The 16,216-nt window shown below is 35.6% G+C and overlaps 1 protein-coding gene across 5 annotated transcripts in view; it reads right to left on the reverse strand.

Annotated features, from left to right (window-relative positions):
- Window positions 1-798: 798 nt before the first annotated feature.
- The window catches only part of LOC106869001 (uncharacterized), a 43,796-nt gene continuing 28,378 nt past the window's right edge, over window positions 799-16,216 (reverse strand). For all 5 annotated transcript variants that reach the window (XM_089340441.1, XM_089340443.1, XM_089340440.1 and 2 more), the window contains 12 exons: window positions 14,975-15,579; window positions 14,179-14,606; window positions 13,505-13,661; window positions 12,814-12,951; window positions 12,170-12,275; window positions 11,319-11,531; window positions 10,098-10,420; window positions 9,778-9,942; window positions 7,873-8,089; window positions 6,851-7,255; window positions 2,665-4,979; window positions 799-1,494 (listed from right to left, as the gene is read on the reverse strand). In XM_089340441.1, coding sequence (XP_089196567.1) covers window positions 1,486-1,494; window positions 2,665-4,979; window positions 6,851-7,255; window positions 7,873-8,089; window positions 9,778-9,942; window positions 10,098-10,420; window positions 11,319-11,531; window positions 12,170-12,275; window positions 12,814-12,951; window positions 13,505-13,661; window positions 14,179-14,606; window positions 14,975-15,579 — 5,081 coding nt within the window. In that variant the 3' untranslated portion in view covers window positions 799-1,485. The remainder of the gene's footprint in view (window positions 1,495-2,664; window positions 4,980-6,850; window positions 7,256-7,872; window positions 8,090-9,777; window positions 9,943-10,097; window positions 10,421-11,318; window positions 11,532-12,169; window positions 12,276-12,813; window positions 12,952-13,504; window positions 13,662-14,178; window positions 14,607-14,974; window positions 15,580-16,216) is intronic.

A 16,216-nucleotide genomic window follows, 5' to 3' on the forward strand; every position in this document is an offset into this window, starting at 1 on the left:
CGTCTTGCAACATGCTGATGGCCAAACGAAACTGGTTCAAAACATAACACTTATTTTCACATTATACATATGTATGTATAATCATTCAACGTCTCTTTCAATGCTGGCTTTGGCTGGACAGTTTGACAAGAACAGATGGTTCCACCAGGCCCCAGTTGTCTGCTTTGGCTGGACAGTTTGACAAGAACAGATGGTTCCACCAGGCCCCAGTTGTCTGCTTTGGCATGGTTTCTATTACTTCCACTTAACAGTGCTCTGGGGGATTTTTATGTGGCACCAGTGAGGTCGCCAAGTCCTCAGAAAATAAGACACCCTCCCCCCCTCAACTAAGCTGGGTATAGCCTGGAGGGAAAGAATCAAGTGCCTTGCTGAAGAAATGAATACATTACTTATATGAGGGTGATGATGGTCCATTTACAACCCTCGTGAGGTCTAGACAAGTCTACATGCATATGCCAGGCTCATTTCAGTTTCCAACTCCACAGAGTAAAGAGTTGCTATAAGAGGAATCCAGGTGAGCAGGTATGGGGGCAATAAAATGTGGACAAAGAAGTTAGGGTTTGATATACAAAATACAGAGTATCCATACATATATAGATATTTATATATTGATAAATGAAGCTTACACAAACGACAAAGGGGCAGAGGTTTAGTGTTAGGAGTCCAACAGTGATGATCCCTTATAATAAATGTTGGTAGATGTAATTCAAACTATTCAGCCAGTCATGGAAGCAATTTTACCATTTACCACCACAAGTGAATCCTATTGGATAAACAAATATGACAGAAGAAGTATAATGTTGTTCACATTTTATATTTTTATTCATAAAAAAATATTTTCCCTTTTGCTGGTTGAGAGATCTCATGCTGTGCACTAAACAAGTCTGCACACACCAAATGCCCTGAGCAAAAAAACAACTGGCACTTCTCAGTTGCAGCATTTCTTGCATTTTAGTCTGGAACTTTTTTTTTTTTTTTTAAATTTTACCAGAATTGAAGGAAATTAGCAAAAGATAATAAAAGTAAATATAAAAGAAAAAGAAATCAACAAGATAGAAACCAGGACCTGAAGAGAGGGAGACAAGCAGATTGTGGGGTTGCAGAAAAAGGGAGGGTCATACAAATTGTCATTGGAGTGTTAAGGAAGAGGCTGAAGGAGTGGACAGCAGAAAGACTGGATTGCAGAAGCACATGGATGCACCTGACCTGCTTGTGAGAAATGATGGAGACCATTTCAAAAGTTCTTGGATGGCTGAGGTCAGAGGTGGTGATTGATTGCTAAAGAGTAAACCCACAGACAAATGGATGAGTGGGTAGACATATCCCTCAGGCAAACATGTGAACCAATGCACAGTTTACTAATATATTTCCCATTCACATGGTTTTTTTTCATTCTTCAATATTCCAAAATAATTCTTCAGCTGCATTACACAGGTCTGTGCCATTCAGCTACAAAATTATTCACATCAAAGGTTTATTTCCTGCTTAGGAATCCTGAAAAATAATTAAAACAAAAAATGTAATTTAGACATTGAGAAAAATTTTTTGGATTTCTTTTACTTCCCAATAATTATAGTTTTGATTTTTTTTTACTTAGTTATTTAATTCATTAATTTTCTGATTTTTTAAACTTAGCTAAATGGTTCTGACAAGTAATTTATAATATTACCCAAGTCAATGATTCAGCCTGGCCACAGTGCAGTGACTGAGAGAAATGACATCGAAAACGACTGGCAGAGATGAGATTTCAGGGGAGAGGAAAGAAATTGATTTTGTTTGATGACTGGTGATCTTAGAACTGAAACCAAATTGGTTCCTGTTGCATCGGAACAGGAAGCAACATAAAGCCCATTGTCTGTTGAATCTGTTGTCTAAAACCTTTCCAAATGATGATGATACTGTTGCCACTGCAAGTACCACAGACAATGTGACAGATTCTGTTTAGAGAACCATGTAAGCAAAACCAATCACTGGTCAGCCTTTTGATTATCTAATCCCATTCTAGCGCCAACAAGCAATGCTAAACATTGACATTTACATGGACCAAACATCACACCTCCCCCACACCAAACAATGCTCCCTGAAAAAAATATTAATGTTGCTCTAAACTTGAAGATTCTTGTTGACAATGTTAGAAAAGTGGAATTACCATTTGCTCCATGAATATCTTTCTGTAAGTAGACTTATGAATGCCAGTGAAAGGAAGGGCTTGCAGCTGAGAACTGAACCTGGGCCTCAAACTTTACTTAGCAGAAAAAATTTCTTCCACATAACAGGGGTTGACACATCAAGACTGTGGCAAACTCTTTTGTGTGCATCTATATATAGACACTACAGCAGCTAGAAATAGCAGCCAAATTTCCTTGAAATCAACCACCTACTATTTAATGGGATTTTTTTTTTTTTTTTAATAATTAAAGAACACATTTGATAAAATGTGGAATAACATCAGATAATGATGACAGATTGATCCTAGATAATAAAATTACATATGATATAATGGACCAAACTAAAATAAGGCCAGTGTGAAAGCCACAAAATATATGTCGGTCTTTGACGTTTCAGAAAACAGATATAACTTGTAACATATGTCAAATTGACATATCTCACCAAAAATCTGATCAAATGGATTTTGATATTATCAAGAAAAGAAAAGACACTCACCTGAATTTTCATCATTTTCTCCATAAAATATTCAATGTTTCTAGCAACTGTTTCCAATTTTTCAGTTTCTGTCCAGTTTGCATTTTGGCAAATTTGATCCATGTTTTTATCAAACTCTTGCAATTTTAATTTCAGTAAATCGAAATAAAATCGAATTTCTTCATTGTTTGAAGCTAAATCAAAATCAAGATAATTTTTGGCTCTTTGTTTAACAGGAAGAAAACGAATTTCATAGAGTTTGGAGAATGTTTTGAATTGGCAAATCTTTGCTGAATGAGCAGGTTTTTTCAAGTGTTTAAATAAAGTTTCTTTCTCATCAGAACTGTTATTTCCATTATTAGTAATATTGATCTTAAAAGGAGTGATCCATTGCTTTGAGGTAAATGAAACATTACAAATCGAGCAATACTTCTCACTTGGACTAACTAAAGGTAAGTTAATTGGGATCTCTAACGATCTCAGCTCCTTCAATAATTTATTTCTATATCTCAGATAAGCATTTGTAATCACCTGAACAGCTTTTGTTTGTATCACAGAATCCTTCTTTTTATCTTTTTCGTCATCACTTATTAGAATTTCCACCATTTTTTCTGTTAATTGAGAGTCAATTTCAGAGACAACTGTGGGGCTTGTGTCAGCCATTTCAAGCCTCAACATTGACAATTGCTTATCAGAAACAAACTGCAGTCCTAATGGTTTCCTATTTTTAAACATCCAATAATATCTAGAGATTTTATATTCTGCAGTCTGCATCAAAACTTTTATAGTATCTTTAATAAGCCTACATGCTTCATCTTTGTTTATTGTAATCAGTCTGCATATATCTTTCACTCTTAATAAGGGATCCTCAACTAGAGTTGTAACATTTCCACATTTCATTAAAAATTCAAGGTCAGGTATTTTTTCAAAAGGATGCTCAGAAAAACAATGAATGTAACAAAGGCCCAAAATGAAAACACGCTTTGCAAGTTTCCTGGACTCTACATCTTTTCTTTGTAAACACTGAAAAATGTTGTCACTGAAAACCAAATTGACCATTTTGGCCACACGTTCCTCTAGAAATTTCAAATAGAGCCACATACGACTGGAATTTATAATGTCTTGAAGCTTTTCTGAAAATGCTGATTGAAGTGTATCCATAATATCAATTGAGGAAATCTGAGAGGCAGGGAGAACAACTGATATTTTGCAGTGTCTCATTAGTAACATAAAACTTACTGTCATAAAGAATTCAATCCACAATAAGAGACAGTGCAAATCTGGCAGAATACGTTTCCTCTTTTTTAGAAACAAAACACAAAATTTAGAAAATTGAATGACAGCTTCAAATGGTTGACGTTTTTCATAAAGAAAATACAAAGAATCAAAGAAACGTTGGTAGATGCACATGTATTTGTTGTCAGAAGAAACCAAAGATGAGTTTACAATAGACACCTTTGGAAAGGATTCTTTTCCAATTTGTTGGTGCATCTCTTGTATGAATTTGCTTAAATCATATCTAATATTTAGCCAGCTGAATAACACATTTACTTCAAAATAGAAATCTGAAGACTGTACTTTTTCCGATAGAGTCATCCTTTGAAAAATCATTATATAATGTTTTCGAATACACATTTTTAAGGCAGTTATATTGTCTGGATGGAAGAAGTTTGACAAATGGGTATCTTGATCTAAATTTGAAATCAGGGCTTTATAAAGATGAGTTGCAAAGAATTTAAACTCTTTAAAATCGTCTTGTAGCTTTATAGTGAGAAGCATTTCACAGATAAGTATACGAATATCAAAATGAGGTAAAGTACTGGATTTATGAAGATGCATACATTTTTTCTCCTGAAAACGGCAGAAATCTCCATGTTGACTTCCATAAAAATTTGCCAAATGACAACAACAAGTTTCTGAAGACTGGCATAATTCTTCAGATTCAAATGGACAGGGTGTACTTATGATGATGTGGATGATTAGCTTGTGGTACAGCATGTGGAATAACTTCCGAATACAAGATTTGAGGTATTTATTCAGCCATGATTTGAATTTCTCAAAAGTAAAACTTGCATAAGATATTCTATTACAAACATTGTATTCTATGAGAGATATGCAACACAATGGTTCTGTTGTGTGAGATTTCCACACAGAATCATCCTTGAAAGAGAGACCAAAATATGGTAAATATGATTTTATCACAAGGTTTGAACTTGGCAGAGGACTTTTCATCAAATTTAGTAAATCAAAACTTTCCTTGATAACATTCCAAAACGATTCCTTATAGAAATCATGAGGCTCAAGATCCATGAAGAATTGAACTGCTTCTAAACAACCTGCAAAAGAAATAAAACATAAATCAGTGAACAGAATTTTTTAAAATAAGTTGTTTTAGAATCTAATAAAGCAGGACAATCACAGCTGGCCAGTTTGATGGGCTTTTTTGGAAATCCAACCAAAGAGTTAACAGTTTTGTCTCAAGTCATTTGTGCTACACAGTACCAGTAGATATGACAACTATAACTGCCCAAGTCCACCTTGAGGTACAAAGATTCCATAGGTTAGCTCTCACATCAGTGATATACTTTGATCTTTGTTTCAAATAACAACATCAAATCTACAGTGTTTGTGTGTGTGGACGCGTGCACGAGCACTTTTAAAATAATCGAGAAAGGAAGGACAATGTGCCTGTTCTTTCTATGCCTTCCTTTGCTGACAGCATACAGACATCTAAATAAAGTTCCTAAAGATTCGTGTTGTGGGGAAGAGCAAAGGGAAAGCAATGCTGAATAATTTGCACGAATCTCTGTAAGAAACTCAACTGAAAATAGCCATGAAGTGGAGGAGGAGGAAGAGTGCAAGGGGTTCTACTCAACAGCTTACAGAGAGACAGATCCAAGCTAAATGCATTACCAATGAAGTTAAGCTTCTAGTAACAAACTCTAAGACACCTTTTTCCAACTCTTACTGGCAGTCAATGGCACTGCTCATCTGAGATGGCAGGAAAAAGTGTATTGCAACGAGTATATTGGATTTACTAGAATTGTTGAATCCTCCCTTGTTCATGAAGTTCTACTTCTAGAAGTTATTTCCAACATAAGAATGTCACCTCATCAACGAAATCAATGAGGAACAACTGAACATTATTAGAACAATCTTGCCAGGCAAAGCTTCATCCTTTTTCCCTCTTAGAAGCAACAGTTCAATTTGTGACCATGAAACTGACTACTTCAGGCTGTAAGTAATAATGGCTGAGTGATTAAAGTACGGGACTACCAGCAAAGAGATCCAAGTCCAAATTCAAGCAATCATTTTGTTGTATACTTGCAAAATAGACTTACTTCTCTACACAATGATTCCTTGTCAAACGAGAGAGAGAGCTGTCTCACCCTGAGGTCAGTTGAAGTCTCATCCACAACAGGGACTGTTGTGGTTTCTCATCTGGTAATCACCACAAACGACCTTCAAAATAAACAACCTCACCATTTAACAAACTTCAAAATGTCTTTTTTACTGATTCTTTAGACACTGAACCTTTCATTTACCAACCCATCTGCATATTAGCATTAGTTGGATGGTTCAACATGATCCAATGGACTCTTAGAGGACTGTGTTAGGCTCCATTGTCTGCATTGACACAGTTTCTATGGCTGGATGTCCTTCTTAATGCCAACCAGTTTACAGAATGTACTCAGTGCTTTTTCTCATGGCAAAGCACAAGTGGGGGTGGAGGAGAACAAGTAACTTGTGCGACTCCTTGAGAGAATGGAGGCATAGTATTGAGAGAGGAGGCTTTGAGTCAAGTGTTGAGAGGCTAAAGTATGATAGAGAGGACACGGGCACAGCTGTGCGGCTGTATGAGGGGGGGGGGGGGGCGCTGAAAAGCTCCTTTTGAGTTATTTTGCAGGGCTTAGAAAAACTGAAGGGTAGCTGCAATAAGTGTGTGTGAATCTGAGAGGGGAATATGTTGAATAAAATCATAATTAACAGATCCTCCTGTATTTTCTTTTACCGAAAGTCAGGAAGTTTTCAGCCTCACCCCGTCAAAGAAGAATAACATGGCTACTTCCGCAGGAAAGAGAGAAAAGATGATGGAGATGAGATATCAGGATGTACCCTCAAGGGACAAAAAGATGGACAAAGAGAAAATAAGGACTAAGAATGAAAATGTGGAATTATTTCAAGCAAAATGAAAAATGCCTCTTACCAATTGGAACCTTCACTAATTTGAACAGCTTGAAGGCCTCCACTGCATCAATGGTGCATTTGGTGTTAGTTTCATTCAGTTTAGCAAGTAACAGGTGGCATTTACCCAGACCAAAATTGTTGCCTTCTTTCTTATAAAGCAGCAGAGCATTCCTCAAATCTTCTTCGACGTTTCTTGAGATATCAATGTCAATGTCACCATTATCCCCACCCTCAGCAGCAGCAGGGGATGGCATCGGTGTGGACACACGCATTGACTTTAGTTTTGCCACAACATACCTGTGTCCAGCTTGTTTATAGAGGCAGTCAGCATACAGGTTGTTGTTATTAAGGGTGGCTGCCACTGCTACACTCTCAGAGAACAAGTTGTTCTGCCAAAGTAATTCCATTGAAGACTGAACTTGGCCTATTGAGAAAATAAATTTAAATAAATGAACAAATAAAAATTCTTATGTATGACTTTAGCTGTGACTGTGGAAGCAAACAAAAGGTTTAGAAATTTAGTTAATTAGTTAAGTCAATTAACTGTCACATATGCTTATTGGTGGAGAGGCACAAACAGCATTGTGATAGAGGTGACCACTAAGATATTGTGGGTCAATAAAAAGTTAATGGTATTTTGGAATTGATCAGCAGAGCTATACAGCCATCAACATCATCATTTAATGTCCACTCATCCATGCTTGCATGGGTCAGACGGAATTTATTGAGGCAGATTTTCTGCAATCCGATACCCTTCCTATCACCAACCCTCACCTGTTTCCAAGAAAGGTAAATACATGCCCTTGTGACCAGATGTCTTCCATGGAAGACTGGAAACAAGCAACTCCTTCTTTTCTTCTCTCACTCTCATCCTCTTTTACTCTCAGCCCCGGAGTTAAATGACTATCAAATTTAAGATATCCAAATTACATCAAAACAGCATCCCTAGAATTTTATAAGGAGTTCAGGACCTGAAGTAAGACAAACATCAACAAATAAAAGAAGCTGGTTTATAATCTATGTAGAAATGCTAATCCATACCATTATTTCTGAGCAGTTCAGCAGCATCTTTGAAGAGTCTCTTCTTCTCCAGGAAATTCAGTTGATCTTCCAATGTGGTGAAATGAAGCAAGGCAGCCTTCATTTTCTCAAAATCCTTACGTTGGCAGTAAAGATTTGCAGCTTGCTGAGCAAGGTAGCATATATCTTTTGTTGGACAATTCTCTATGAACCCCTCAGGTGCAGAATCACCATATGACTTGAAAGAAAAGCATACAAAAACATACGAAATATATGTGTACATAAATAGAGAGATAGATAGACAGCTTAGTGACAGGATTCATTAGCACCAGGCCAAGTCTTGCCAGTAGAGGTAATAGCTTTCTGAACTTTCTCCAACATGTTCTTATTCTAACTATTACCCTTTCAAAGCTAATCACATCACAGAGGTAACAAAAGCTATCAATCATTTCTAGTGAACCATCTGGGCATTTGAAAGGATCTATTTCTCTAACACTCTTACTGCTCATTTCCCTTGTGCATCTGCTGGATACGAAATCTACCTTCTCTCCCTTAACCTGCCTGTAACCCCAACATGACCTTGTGTCATTCATTGTTGAAACACTTTATGGAATTTCTACTGACTCTTTTTCTGCATACAGAGTACAGCTTTATCCCTGATGCTATAACAGTCCTGTCTTCTTGGCTAATTATTACAACTTTTTATTTCATTAAGTACACTTTAACCCTTTAATATTCACATTACTCTGTGAAATGTAATCCTTATTATTGTTTTGAATTAATCATGTACCTTTCAGATTTCAATGGTGTGTTTGTATACTTTTAGAATGACATTGTAGGCTGAATTGAATGCTAAAAATTTAGGGTCCCTCAATTCTGGGTTTTACTTCCATGCCTGGAATTTCTACTTCAATTTTTCTTACAGATTTTACTATAAGAGCTCAGCCATCAGCATAGAGGAGGAGCGTCCAATACAACTGGTCTTAAAATGCATCTGTTATGGCTTGCAGGACCACAATAAACAATCTCTACCTCATGACTTCTACCTGTACACTACATTTATCACTGAACTCATTGCTGGCTTTGTGAGTCATTCATCTACTCTTGGTTTCCTTAGAGACCATCAGATTACACTATGAGGGATTTTGTCAAAAATTGCCTCTACATCAATAAATAAGAGATCATAAAGGTTTAATCTCAGATATGCGCTTCTTTCATAGCTGTCTCACTAGAAATATGGCATTAGTGGTACCACTTTCTAGAACAAAGCCCAACTGCACCCCATCCAAGAAAATACTATCCCTAATCAGTTTTGCAATAATATTTCTCTGTAACCTTCATGACCTGGTTCAACATTTTGATATCTTCTGTAGTTTCCTCTCTCTTGCCCTTCTAGCAGTTTACAATGATACCACAGCACCAGCCATTGTGAATGAAACATTATATATATACATACATATATATATATATATATATATATATATATATAGTTTTGTATAGAAAGAAATTCTTCTTTCTAAGGATGTCTTACATCACAAGGGTCCACTGGTTTATCTCTATATCGATTAATTTACAGATGTTTTCATCCATTCAATATATGAGAACAAAATTTTAGTAATATGATGTAAAAAGATTTTTATCTTCTAAATTCATAATGTAATTTTTAATTATAAAATATGAATGAAAGTAGATATTGCAACGTATGTAGACATTATGAAATTGACTATTATGTAAATAAACCAGTCGTGCTGTGTTCAAACTCCATTTTCTTTATATTATATACATCCATCTGTTTCTGAAGATTTCACCTAAAGTCATTTTAGTTCACAGTTCAATGTTTGTGTAAAAAAAAATGTAAATTTATTTTAAAATTTATACAAACACAAAGACACACACTGAATATTAAAAATAAATTATATAATCAACCTGTTGAAGACTTTTGTATTCTTGAATTAATTCAATGGCATGATTATACTGTTTGGCATCATGGAGGACATCAACTGCTTTACCATATAAGGAGATCTTTAGGTAACACTGCACAGCTTCCTCGTACATCTTTGCATTCTTAAAATTCACTGCAGCTTCCTTGTACTAATGATCAATTTTTTAAGAAAAAGAAAAAATGAAAATTCAAAACAGAAAAGCCATTTTGCAAGAGGGGGGATCAGTCAACTACATCAACCAGACCCATCCCAAGTGTATGTGTGTGGGTGAGAGAGAGGAAATACAAATGTACTAATACATGCCTTGCAACATTTTCGATAAAGACGGGCAGAAAGTTCATATTTGCCCCCTTCAGATAAACACCATGCTGATCTGATACACATGTTACAATCAAAGAAATACTTGGAAGCAATGAGGAAGTGCTTCCACTTCTTGGCAGTTGAGTCTTGCATTTGAGCCTGTTGAACATACAGGAATGCTGTTGCCACCTTTTCTTCATTCTTGTGACCACTTTTCTGGAAACATTTTATAGCAATTTCAAAATGTTTTCGCTCAATGAAAGACATTCCTTTCATAAACCATTCTTCTGGTGTTGAGCTTCTGGCAAATTCAGTATTGTCAGGGTCTAAAGATAGGAGAAAAAAACACACACATGTATAAAAACAAAAACAACACTCGTAGCATAATGGGGGTCTGTAATTAGTGGCTGTAATCTAGCGGATCTGATTGTTTTTGAATGTTAAATGGTGGTAGATTGCAAAATCAGTAGAGCTCTGTAGAAGATGCCTTGTGATATCTGATTACATCTATGTATGTTCTGACATCAGGACCTATACGAAGACAGCTTTGTTTTCCATTCCAATCAATGAAGCTGATTAAATTTATTAAATTCCTTCCTTATAAATTTAAGACATTGTATCTAATTGTAATGGTGAGGTTGAAGCGAATCCTATTCATGAAGGAAGTCTCGTTTTCACTAGTACACACTGATAATCTGTGGCCCATGAAGGGGGATAGTTGCAGATGGAGAGAAGCAGGGAGGAGTCAGTTTTTCCCACAATTGTTGCTAAGGTGTCAAGATCTTTCACAATGATCCTTAACAAACAAGTGCAGGGATACAGCCAGATAGTTTCACAGTGACCCTTAATAAACACATAGGCACACCAGTGATACTTTCATACCAATTTATTCATATATATATATATATCCTACACACACACACACACACACACACACAACTATCCATGTACAAATTTGTTCTGACATACACATCCATATATATACTGTAGTTTTTTTACACACTCATCAAGTTATTTATACATAACTTTACTCATCTTACACATCCTTCACATGTCTACCAAAACATAACTCCAAACATCCACACACACACACATTTCAACATTCCTTCGTCTGATGTGATCATATAACTGAGTGTAATTAAAGATCCACTCCAAAACAACTTCACACACCCAATGTTATCACCTCTACAAACATTTTAAGCCATCTGATGGAAAACTGCATACCTTCACTAGAAGTATCAACAAATGCAACCAAACGCAGAACCTGAAAATACTCAAAAACTGGAGTTCGTTTTTCATTGGATGTATCAAAAATCCAAATGTTATGTTTTGCCCTTGTAAGTGCTGTGTATAAATACTTTAATTCAGAGTTTAGAACCTTGTGCTTGTTTGGGTCAAAGGTTAAAGGATGAGGATGGTTCTGGGAATCAAGAACATCTGCAAAGAAAAAACAAAACAAAACATTAGTTATTTTTATTGTCCAGTATACCTGTTGTGTGGCATGTCTTTCTAATTGTTTAAATTTCATGTCATACTATTTGGGAGAAGCTTGTTTGTCTAATATTTCACATTGAAGTTCTTCTATCTTGTTCTTACTCAAATGTATATTACCAATTCATTTACAATGTGTTTTATGGAATATTCACTACAGTCAATTTGAACCCATGACTCTTGGATTGTTAATCTAATATTTCATACATTTCAGTCATTCTTTCCCCTCTAAACATTGGTGCTACCATTAAGCTGCAACAATTTGGAAAGTGGGAAATTTCCGGACATTTAGACTTTCTCAACAGCTTTCACAAATTGATAAAAGAAAAAAAAAAAACATAATTTAATGTGAACATATTTAATATGAGGTGGGGCTGGAATTTAACTAGGATTAATAATAAATATATAACTTGATCTGATAGATAACAGCAATAAATCACCAAGAAAAGAGAAGTTACATTGAATAATGTAGTCTAAGATACACAATGCCTAAGGAAAAAAGGGTATAATTATGGCTGAAATGTCATTGATCTATTAGATGAAGACTGATTCAAAGCTAAACAACAACAAAGAATGTGATTCACCTAAGTTTAATTCAGTTGATCTTTGACCATTTCCTTCGCTCTCATTATTGGTTTCTGCAATTAATTCCTGCAAATAGCTTGTTATTATTCGCCATTCATCAGTCACCTGCAATTGATAATTTACTAGAAATGACTGATGCATAAAATATAGTAAAAGAGATTTTTCTTGTAACATCATCTGGTTCTTTTATTTGATATCAAACACATCTACACATCCATTCAGCCTGGCACTCCATCTTTGTCTTCTTTCATCTCCTTCCAGCCACCCTTGGATCTCCTCTGTAGCAAGATACCTGTGCTTGTCTTCTTATACTTTAGCCTTTCAACACCTGGTATAAAGTCACTCCCAACCCCACCTACAAGATGGAACTTTTCCTTTCCCCATTTTTTTCAGCTCAATAGACCCGGTGGCATGAAAAAACCACCACCAGCTGCAGTGTGTGTGTGTGTGTGTGTGTGTGTGTGTCCCACAATAATCAACAGGGTTGCAGAACTACTAAAATACAATTTTTTCCCCCCCATGTTGTGTATGATGTGTGATGAAGAAATGAAATTTAATAAAGCAATTTGAAGTATGTGAAGAATGTGTGGCCTTCATGAGAGGCTGGAAGGGAAATTATATTAACATAAAAATGAAACTGTACCAGAGAATCCTTGAAGAAGTTGTACAAAAGGATATCATTGAATTCTAAGCCTTTTGATTCAGCAATTGTGAGAACAATTCCAGATGAAAGAAAACTGGGTAATTCCTGTTTTGCTTGATTATTTGCCACAAGAATAGCCTGAAATAGAAGAGACAAAAACATGAGAGAAAAGGCAGAGAACAAAATGAGAGAGTAAGAAAAAGTAACAACACCAAAAATAAACAAAACTATCAATAGTAACAATACAAAAACAACAACATAAGCTTAGCTATATTCTTACCTTGCAACAAAGTGGAAGCCAGAAGGATTCAATGAAGATCAAATAAGACAAAAGAAACTATTATGGATCTTTACATTATGATTTGTCTGAGAAAATTCAGAGAATCTGAAATACATGAGAATTGGATTCTAAAAGTAGCACTACACTTTGTAGATTCCTTGCCAAAGGTAAATCCATCCAAGAATTATGGGAACATAACAACTACATTGATAACATTCCATTTCTGACGAATATAAAGTTGCCAATATATATTGGTAAATGACTACAGAAATACTTTATTTTTGATCCATGCCTATGACAAAATGAACTTACCAATATTTAGATACCTCACTCATTGATTCATCACAATAAAAATCTGTAAATGTACAACCATCCAGATATCTGAGTACCTTATTATTTTTTCATACATACCTGCTGGGCTCCAAATTCAATCAGATCTGTTGTCTGTTTGTCTCCTCCCAATAACATAGCCAAGTCCTCATTATTACAGAACTCAAAGATTTTGGGTTTTGGGCCCTCATATGTTCCAATATCTTTCTCGGTTTTATCAAAAGATTCTGGGAAATATCTGCAAGAAGGATATCAAACAGTGATATGACATTGTGAGAGGTAAAAATAGTGTAAAGGGAAGAGTGTTGTAAGGAGAACAGAAGAGGTTGTAACATGAGCAACAAGTATGTGACACAAGTGCTGTAACTGTCTGACATGAGTGTCATGGTAGGGACGCCTGTTTGTATGTGCAAGTTTCAATGTTGAATAAAAAAATTAACAGTAATGACACTTGCAAGTTACTTAAGTCAGGCTGTGTGGCACAAGTGCAACTTCAACGTGACAGGAGGATTGTAAGAGTGTAACATGGATGATGTGAGAATGTAACAGGATATGAAAACAACAGGAACTTGCTATGAAAGCAACTGGAGTGTAACATGAGTGCAAAGGAGTTTCAACACATCACAAGAACATAGTCATCATCATCATCATCATCATCATAGCTTTAACATATACTTTTCCATCCTTCCATGGGGCAGACAGAATTTAAGGTAAGAACATTTAATAATAAACAAAGAAAACAAAAGGCCACATACCTGTTGAGTAAATCAAGAACACTAGAAGCCAATGAAACCACCCCACTGTGTGACCTGTAGTTGCAGGTCAAATAATGCATTTTCTGGGGTACCTTGATAGAGTGGAGTTGCTTTAAATTTGAACATATCTCTTTTAGGTAATAAAAGAGTGACTTGAGGTCACAAAATCGAAATGCAACACCTCTCATGATACTCTGGGCTGTGTCACCTGTGAGAAACATGTTGTTGGGATTTTCAACAAGTAATATCATCAGAAAGAGTTCAGCTTGAGTAAAATCCTGGACTTCATCGACATAAATCTCATGAATGGGGCAGAGGGTTGATTGGGAATTACGAAGCCGAGAGAATAAATTAAAAACAACATCCATCTCATCAAACAGATGTCTTTCTCTTAAGAGTTTATTGTATTTCACAAATGCTTGGTATACCTACAAATAAAAAACAACATAAAAACAAAATATTTTATCACAAAATTAGACACAATTTTCAGATAAAAAAAGAACTGACACATCAGTAGGACTTGAAACCAGTATTTGTTGTGTGTGTGTGTATCAATGCTAAAAAATATCTGCTTTAGAGAGGAAGTGAAGAATATCTTCAAAGTGTTACAATGGGGAAATTTATGTTGGGATATTTAAGTAAACACCACAAACAATATAGGAGATCAACCCAGATAAACATAGACAGTACACCCGTAATTCATCTAAGCAAAATATTTAAACACCGAGTGTACAGAAACCAATAGGTAACTTGGTGTGAATTTAGAGATCAGAAGAAAAAATTCCAGTTTACAAACCTTTTCGCGGTCTGAGGTGAAATTCGGAGCCTGTTTTTTCCCAATCTCCAAATATTCATTTTTTGATAGGAAACCTTTCTCTGAAAGCAGGGATTTATAAGAGCCTTTTATGATTGACGTAATTTCAGTCCAAATAAGGGTGGGATGACAGCCAGGTACTGGATATTTAACTCGATTCCAAAATTCCTTCTCAAATATGTCATATGTTACTTCATAAAAATCTTGGAAATTGCCACCAACGCTATTCTCTTTGATGTCCATGTCAAACAGATTGCTGGAATCTTCATCCAGCCAGTTTTTGAAGTCTGTTCTCAAAGTCATGTCTTCATTTCGAGGGAAAAAATATGGTGAACCAAGCGAGGCATCTAAAAGAACCCAAAATTTCTTGGATGTTAGAAATATTGGGAAATTGTTGTCCTGAAGATCCTGAAAACATAACCCGGAAAATTCCATGTGGTTTTCACTCATATTCTCACCAATACAGAGATTTTTGAAGTGTTTTTCCATTTCTGTACAGAGACAATTGTTTCGTGAAATAAACAGTTGATGAAGATGGCAGTAGTTTTCTGAATCATCTTTGCTTTCATCGTCTTCATTTTGTTCTTCTGATAGAAGAGGAAATAAAAGCATAATCATTATAATGCCATTAGGAAAACAGTTGAAGAAAATAAACAATAAATCAAAAAAACAAAAGACAAACACCCAAAAAGGTTGAAACTCACTTCTGGCTTCCGTAACATCAAGAGATTAGAGAGAAGGTTAGTTTAATACAGGTAACTTTCCCAAACAAGCTTCATATACCTACTTCTTTACACAATTTAGGTAATCTTAGTCAATGTAAAATTAACCTCTTCTGTTCACAAACATAAGATAGTTTCAGTTGATTTGAACTTGTGATACACAAACTGGCCATAAGGTGACTTGCTACTGGCCATTTGGCTGTTACACAGAGATAAACATATGAATACAAAAAAAGAAAAGTACCACCACCACCACCAGCAGCAGTGTTTTATTTACCTCCTCTGACATCTCAACCTTAATATTATTAAATATTGTCCAAAACTGTTCATCACAATTTACTTACTGTCACTGCCGGTTATGACAATGACGGTTCCAATTGATTCAATCATGAAATTAATGTGTAAGTGGCTGAGCACTCTACACTTAACTTAGCCCTCAGTAATATTCAGCGTGACGCTGAATATGACAAAGCTGGCCCTTTAAATTACAGGTACAACTCAT

This window comes from Octopus bimaculoides, chromosome 23, assembly GCF_046866305.1.
Source record: "Octopus bimaculoides isolate indiv1 chromosome 23, ASM4686630v1, whole genome shotgun sequence".
Taxonomy (NCBI): Eukaryota; Metazoa; Mollusca; class Cephalopoda; order Octopoda; family Octopodidae; genus Octopus; species Octopus bimaculoides.